The sequence below is a fragment of the Pelodiscus sinensis genome, chromosome 1, assembly GCF_049634645.1.
Source record: "Pelodiscus sinensis isolate JC-2024 chromosome 1, ASM4963464v1, whole genome shotgun sequence".
NCBI lineage: Eukaryota > Metazoa > Chordata > Testudines > Trionychidae > Pelodiscus > Pelodiscus sinensis.
The window spans coordinates 327,826,887-327,835,165 of record NC_134711.1 but is presented as its reverse complement, the minus strand read 5'-3'; the positions used below and the strand labels follow the sequence as shown (position 1 = coordinate 327,835,165).

Here is an 8,279-nt window from a genome sequence, read left to right as displayed (position 1 = left end):
TGAACTGAAAAAATACTTTATTTGGTTATCATATTTACAGTGCTCATATTCGTAATTCAAATAATAATATCAAGTGAGCACTGGACACATTGTATTCTGTGTTGTAACTGAAAGTAATATTGAAAATGTAGAAAAATGTCCAGAAATATTTAATACATTTCAGTGGATATTCTATTGTCTAACAGTGAGATGAATAGGGTTAAGAGCTTCGGATTCAAAGAAGGAAAGGTTGATAACATGGCAAACTAGAAAATCCAGTTACAGTAGTGGGGATTGTGTTTAAAAAAGTCTTGGAAGGAGTATAAACCTTCTGGATGCACATGACAAACATGTCTAACTACTAGGTAAACATGACTAGCAACTGGGCATCAGGGAGAAACTTTCCCTTAGAGCAGATTATCCCATGGCTGGCTATTTTAGGGCTTCATCCACCGTCCTCTGAAACCTCTGAATCTGGTCATGGGATATTGGGCTACATGGACTACAGGTCTGATCCACTCTGGCAGTGCCTATCTTCCTATCACTGCTGTAAGTCCGCAACTATGTTTTTGCCAATCTGCCTTGAGCTTTTCGGAATCTTTAGGTGTCCATTGAGAGCAGAAAGGTGTCTCATAAAATAACATCTAATCTCCTGTTCTTTTTCGTATCAGGAAGGAAAGTCCAAAACTCCTTGGATTTGCCCAGTACATTATGTCAGCTGCCAATGACACCAAATATGACTCCGGAGTGTTCCTGCTTAGTGGGATACCAGGACAGGAAGACCTTCATCTCTGGATCTCCATCCCCTTCTGCTTCATGTATGCTATTTCAATTGTTGGAAATTCAGTCATTCTCTTCATTGTAAAAACAAATCCAAGCCTCCATGAGCCCATGTACATTTTCCTTTCCATGTTGGCCATCACAGATCTTGGCTTATCATTAGCCACCATGCCGACACTACTGGGCATATTCTTGTTTAATTTTAGGGAGATCAGCCTCAATGCCTGTTTTGCCCAGCTGTTCTTCATCCATTCTCTTGAATGTATTGAATCTTCCATGCTCCTGTTGATGGCCTTTGACCGCTTCATCGCAATCTGTGACCCGCTGAGATATACTTCCATCTTATCCCTACCGAGAATACCCAAGATGGGGCTGGTGTGTGCATTAAGTAGGCTGGCTGTAGTCTTCCCACTCCCCTTGCTCCTGAAACGGTACCAATACTGTCATACCAATGTCTTGTCCCATTCCTATTGCCTGCATCAGGATGTCATGAAGTTGGCTTGTTCGGACATCAAAATCAATAGTATCTACGGCTTGTTTGCTAAACTCCTAACAATGGGGCTCGATTCATTGTTCATCCTTCTGTCCTATGCGATGATCCTCAACACAGTGCTGAGTATTGTGTCCCGTATACAGATCTTCAGGGCTCTGAACACCTGCGTCTCCCACCTCTGTGCCGTCCTACTCTTCTACACACCACAGATTGGCTTATCTGTGATACACAGATTCGGGAAGGGCTCTTCTCCCTTGCTTCAGATTCTTCTGGGCAACATGTCCTTGCTGGTCCCACCCCTGATGAACCCAATTGTGTACAGCGTGAAAAGCAAACACCTGCGTGCCAGGATAATCGATGTATTTAGCAAGTGAAGGGTCTATTTATCTTCTGTCGACATCACTGTTGGCAGGGGAGATGAAGAAGACCTGCCAAAGCCACTTATTTTATTCTGTACCCTTACATCTCAGATGGCATCAACTACCGATCTCCACTTTTTAGAGAGAGGATCACATGGGGTGTGAAGCCTAGAGCAATGGGAGAGATGCGTCTCCCCCTCTCTTCTCATGAGGGAGGACAGAGCAGTGGGAAAAGGAGACCAAGACGTCAGAAACATTTATAAAGTGATTGTGTCCGTGGAGATCCAGGGGACTGGTGGGATGTTGGCCCATAATGAGACCTAGTGTTGTTCTCTCTCACCTCTGACCTAGGTGCTATCTGTGCTGTGAGATCCCTGGGGCAGCACCAGCTTTGGACAGAAATTATGCCAGAAGCACAGACACTCACCCTTCCCCTATATCCTCTGCCAGGTGCTTCTGACTGGATCATGTCAGAGACAGGACTAGCACGGGAGTCCCAGAAGAAGCTGTTTGGGCAACTCCTTTCCAATTGCTGGCTCTGAGCACACCACACCTGCTGAGCCCACTGCCCACCGAGGCGGAAGAGTTTCTGACACACTAGACTCATGCCCACACAATGGCATCTATGCATCTATTTGTGCTGCCCCTGCAAGGCAAAGGGATGGCAGGGGCACGGTGAGATCCTAGTGTAGCCCCGTCCATTCAGGGCAGGGTGACCCCCTTTCCAAAGACAAAAGCGGGATCCATGCGGGAGCCACGCCCCTGTGGGTGGCGGGTGTAACAAGCGGGGGAAGGCATTGCCTTCCCAAATTGCCAGTCTGGCCCCGCCCACACGCCGCCCTAGAATGCCTATTGTAGGCATACTGGGATGGAGCGTTGCTGTCCCCAGCACCTGCCCTCCCTTGTGCTCTAGACTGGGGAGGCTGGAGCCCTGCACTCACCCGCCCTCCCTGTGGTGGAGGTTGGGAAAGTGGTTTGGCTCTGATTGGGGGGTGGGGCCTCAGAAGAAGGGGCGGGGTTAGGAGTGGGGCTGGGGACTTGCTCACTGCTCATGTACACCCCCACTGTGACCTCTGCCCCTCTTCTTTCCCCTTGAGGCCGTACCAGCTGCTCTTTCTCTCCCCCGTCAAAGTATTCTAGTAGCTTGGTGGGGCCTGATTTTCCTATACCAGTGGTCCCCAACCTTTTGAGGCTCCCGGGCACCCAGGGGCAGGGCCGCGCATCCTGGGGCACGCCAGGGGTGGGGATGCCCTTGCACCCGGCGCCCGCATGTGCCCCGGGGCTGGGGCCGCCCAAGTGCCGCGCACCAGGTGCCGGTGCGTGTCGCGTGCCTGGGGCCGGCGCCTCCAGTGCGCCGTGCGCTGGGGGCGGGGCCAGCCCAGGTTGTCGGCAGGCACACACAAATGCCCTGGCGGGTGCCACGGCACCCGCGGGCACTGCGTTGGGGACCACTGCCCTATACAATAGCCAGGCTGGCTCTTCCCCATGAAATTACCCTCCTCTGTAGATCCAACAATATTTTTTTGCTATAGTTTCAGCCTGTTTACTGGGTACTGAGGTCAGACTTACTGTCCTGTATTCCTGGGATCGCCTCTGGAGCCCTTTTAAAAAAATGGTGTCACATTTCCTCTCTTCCAGTCACTGAGTACAGAAAATGATACAAATGATCGCTTACAGGTTCCAGTTAGTAGTTCTGCTGTTTCACATGTGAGTTCCTTCAGAGCTCTTGGGTGAATACCATCTGGCCATGGTGACTTATTACTGCTTAATGTATCAAGATACCATCCTTGTCCATGTTGGTTAATAGCCATAGGTGGACCTGTCCATCCTCCATGAATATATCTTGTTTGTTTTAACCATGTTATAGTCCTGTATTTCACACTGTCCTCTGGCAAGGAGTTCCACAGTTTGATTGTGTGTTGCGTGAAAAACATTTTTGTTTCCTTTAAAACTGCTGCCTATTAAATTCATTTGGTGACCTTTGTTGCTGTGTTATGAGGAGGGGTAAATGACACTGTCTTAGAATCATATAGAATTATAGAATCATAGAAGACTAAGGTTGGAAGAGACCTCAGCAGGTCATCAAGTCCAATGTCTTGCTAAAACCTTCTCCCGATCTACTTTCTACACATCAGTCATGATTTTACAGACCTGTCATATCTCCCCCCCCCCCCAAGTTGTCTCTTTTGCAAGCTGAAAACTCCAAGTCTTATTAATAGCTCCTTCTGTGGCAGCTGTTCTGTTTCCTTGTCCTTTTTTGAACCTGTTCCAATTTCAATACATCTTTGTTGAGATGAGCCATGACGGTCAGGGATGCAGCCCATGCTCTGGGGGGACTCAAACCCTCACCTGCAAGAAGGCTGGAGGTGGTGATGAAAGATGGATGTTTTGTTCTGAGCAGTCCCCTTGGCAAGTCCCCTCCCGGCTCTCCTGTCATTTTTTAAATAGAGGAGACATTTTTCCCATTCACAGCAGCGATCATTAGGCAGCAGTAAAAGGCACAAATATCCACTTCTGTCCAAAAAGTGAGGATGTGAGAAGCAAAGAAATGTGCGGGGGAGGCAAATAGAGAGGTCCCTCCCCTTGGGGGTGGCACTCAAGCCATCAGTGATAGCCTCCTGAAACTTGAGGAGACTCCCACAAGATTGAGTGATGGGTGACAGACTAACAAGGGGGTGGGTGTGGGGCTCAGTTGAGCACCTAGGGGTCTCCAGTGTTCTCTTTGGCATTCCTCAATGTGGTGCCTGATGAGGTGGGGGGCGGGCTTGTGCTGCTACCTAGAGGTGTGGTCCTGTAGCACAGCAGACAGAGACATTGTTTGAGCTAGACTTGGGATGGGAAAGAGAGATTCTCTGCTCCCCCCATTAGAAAAATTCAGACGCAAACTAAAATGGATCATTTTTCTCTGACTGTGACGGGGTTAAAGCTGGTGCACAGGAAGCCAAGAAACTGAGACTCCCTGATGGCCAAGTGGCCCCAAGGGAAGGTACAAACATGCTGCATAAAGGCAGTTGCCTCCCTGTCTGAACACACACTGCCTGCTGCCCGTGCAACCTCTCCAGTGACTCCTTGTGCTTCAGGGTGAAGACTTCTGGTGCCAGCGGCTCCCTTCTAGCAGGAACTGGGTACGTTGGCTGGAAATGTAATTACTAAATTCATTTTTCAGAGATTTTATTCTCTGGCTCAGTGGTGAAGGCAGGAACTCAGAGCTGTGTTGCTCTGTGGTAACAGTCTCCACAGGGCTCCAGTTCTTCTGCCACAGATACTCCTCATTGTTGAAGGGCTACTGGCATCTCTGCCCCTCTCTTCTCTTCGAGTGCCAGATGTTGGGCCTCGTACCTGCCTTCCTATGGGGTGGAATCGCATGATGCTCCCACCCTATGACTAGGCCAGTGTGGGTCAGCTGTGCTTGCACAGAAGTTTGGGTGAGTACAGCCCCTGTGTTTCCTCCTTTTCGGGAGTCTGTGAGTAGTGATGAGACATGTGACCAGCTAGCCTTCCTGAACCAAAGTACTGTGTAATCTGAACAGCAGAAATAAAGTGAAACATGAGAGGGGGGGTTCAAACCACAGTGGATGTGTCTAGACTACAGGTTTTTTTCGAAAAAAGTGGGCTTTTTTCAAAAAAAACTTCCCCTGCATCTAGACTGCTGTTGCATTCTTTCGAAAGTAAATGGAAAGAACGCGGCAGTTTTTTTGACCGTGGAAAACCTCATTTTACGAGGAATAATGCCTTTTTTCGAAAGTGCTCTTTCGAATAAAGGTGCTACGTAATGCAAACTGTGCTTTTTCGAAAGAGAGCAGCCAGACTGCCTGGGTGCTCTCTTTCGAAAAAGCGGCTTGCTTTTTCGAAAGTACTGGTTGTAATCTAGATGCTCTTTTTTCGAAAGAGGCTTGTAGTCTAGACGTAGCCACTAGTCTGTCCACGTCTCTCTCCTCACTGTGAAAGGAACCCAGACAATCCAAGGGTTTTCCATCTTCCCCAGCCGGGCCTGGGCCTGTCAGTCAGTAGAGTTTCTCTTCTCTTTCCAGCAACGAGCTACCCTCGTTGGTCTCTCAGCTTCCCTGAGGTGTTCACTGAGCAACGGCTTTTCTTGAGCTGCTGCTTCCCTTCCTGTTTGTTTTCCAGCAGCCCACTATGAAACTAAGAGAAGCCAGACTGGTTAACCCATTGCAGACATCACATAAACTTTCCACTCGTTAAGCCAAAATAGCTCTGCAGCAAGCATTCCAAGAACTGGGTTTAAGAGACACACACATTCATAATAGCAGCTCAGCCCCATGTCTGTCACAATGCACTTCCCACATGCTACAGATTGTATGCATACAGCTTTGTGTGTCTGTGTGTGTGGGAAAGAGAGAGAGAGAGAGAGAGAGAGAGAGAGAGAGAGAGAGAGAGAGAGAGAGAGAGTGAGCGCAATAGAGGTTCTCCAGTGTGAAATGAAGTTCCATTTCCATGAATACTCATTCATTTGTCCTTGAAATTCACTTTCTGCAAACCCTCATCATGCCTGAATAACCACTGCTGGTCTTATAGAATTATAGAACAGGAAGGGACCTCAAGAGGTTATCGAGTCCAGTCCCCTGCCCTCATGGCAGGACCAAGCACCATCTAGACCATCCCTGACATATGTCTGTCTAACCTGCTTTTAAATATCTCCAAGGATAGAAATTCCACAACCTCCCTAGGCAATTTATTCCAGTGTTTAACCATCCTGACAGGGAGGAAGTTTTTCCTAATGTCTAATCTAAACCTCCCTTGCTGCAGATTAATCCCATTGCTTTGTGTCCTACTTGTATCATGCATATTGCTTGTGTCAGTATATACTAGAGCATGAGAGCTCAGGGAATGAGCATTTCAATGAGTCTTCCCACTCCAGACAGAATCAGAGGGAACCAGTCAGCTATTAACTCCAGAACGGAGAGCCAATTAGACTTTTATTTGCTGACAAGTGACTGAATGAGGGCAGAGATACCATGATCTTTCCAGGTTCTGAAGAAATCCATAAGTACATTTTAAGCCTTGTTCTAATCTCAGAAATTATTTCTGAAGGAAGACTAGTGGGAAAAGAATTAATTACTCGGTGGATACAAAACTACAGCTGTGCAGAACATTTAATGACATGAATATTTATTGAAACCCAACAGCAGAGCAGTTGGAATTTATAGAGAGAGGAAGGGTGGTAACTTTACTATTTAAAGGCTTTTGCTTTACAAAGTATTCCAGAAGAACTCCACATCCTGTTTGAAATGGGTGCCTGTGTCTAACTGTTCATTCAGGGATGCTGTCTTCTGGAACCTGACCAGAAGCTGTTTCTAACACTTCCATTGAGAGTCATGAACACAGGCCCATGGCCATACCTGTGCAAAGCTTTCCAAAAGGTCCTGAGTGAAAAGAACTGCTGGTCTGTGTTCCAGCACAGAGTGGAGCTAAGGTGCAGGAAAGAGGAATGTAATAGTAGTTCTACATAATTCAAGTCCATCACATTCTGCAGGAGCATGAGTGAAATCAGTTGCACTCCACTGGATTTTAGTGGAACCCTCCTGTTTTCATTATTCACCCGTTTCTCATGCCATTCCCTCCGCAGCCCCACTAAGTAACTAACTGTCTTAGCATGTAACCTGCCAGCTATCTACAGACCCTGGCATGGGGAGAGGATACAAGTACTAGCATAACAAGTGGCATTGTTTAAAAAGCAGATGTTAAATCCTAGTGAGGAAAATAGAAAGGAGCCTTAACTCTGGCAAATGTAAAAATATAATTAGGAAAGGCAAAAAGGAATTTGAAGAACAGCTAACCAACATTTGAAAAGGTAATAGCCCTTTTTTTTAAGTACACCAGAAGCAGGAAGCCTGCTAAACAACCAGTGGGGGCCATTAGACCATCGAGATGCTAAAGAAGCACTCAAGGATGATAAGGTTACTATGGGGAAACTAAATGAATTCCTTGCATTGTTCTTCATGGTTGACGATGTTAGGGAAATTCTTTATGTGAGAAATCTGAGAAATTGTCCCAGATTGAGGTGTCATTAGAAGAAGGGTTGAAACAAATTGATAAACTAATCAGTTACAAATCACCAGGACCAGATGGCATTTACCCAAGAGTTCTGGAAAAACTCAAATGTGAAATTGCAGAACTACTAACTGTGCTTTGTAACCCCTCCTTTTATACTACCTATCATCTACTCTACCAAATGGCTGTAGAATAGCTAATGTGACAACAATTTTTCAAAAGGGCTCTAGAAGTGATCCTAGCAATTACAGACTGGTAAATCTAACTTCAGTACTGAGTAAAATAGCTGAAACTGTAGTAAAGAATGGAATTATCAGACATATAGATGAACATAATTTGTTGGGGGAAAAGTCAACATAGTTTATGTAAAAGGACATCATGCCTTACTAATCTACTAGCATTCTTTGAGGGGATGAACTAGCATTTGGACAATGGGGGTCCAGTAGTTATAGTGTACTTAGCTTTCTAAAATGAATACTCCTGTGGCACCTTAGAGACTAGCAAAATCATATAGTATCATGAGCTTTCACGGGTTAAACCAATTCATCAGATGAGCTGGAGTGGAAATAAACAGAAACCAAGGTATTTATAACAGCAAAAGAAAAGGTACCTGTCAGTTGAAGGACAGTTAATGAGGCTAATTAAGGGGTTTGGAA

General features: G+C 46.4%; 1 protein-coding gene across 1 annotated transcript; it reads left to right on the top strand.

Moving 5' to 3' along the window:
- Positions 1–690: 690 nt before the first annotated feature.
- LOC102444173 (olfactory receptor 51G2-like) lies at positions 691–1,626 on the top strand. The gene has a single exon (XM_006113138.2). It carries the CDS (start codon positions 691–693, stop codon positions 1,624–1,626), a length of 936 nt encoding a protein of 311 aa, XP_006113200.1.
- Positions 1,627–8,279: the final 6,653 nt, after the last annotated feature.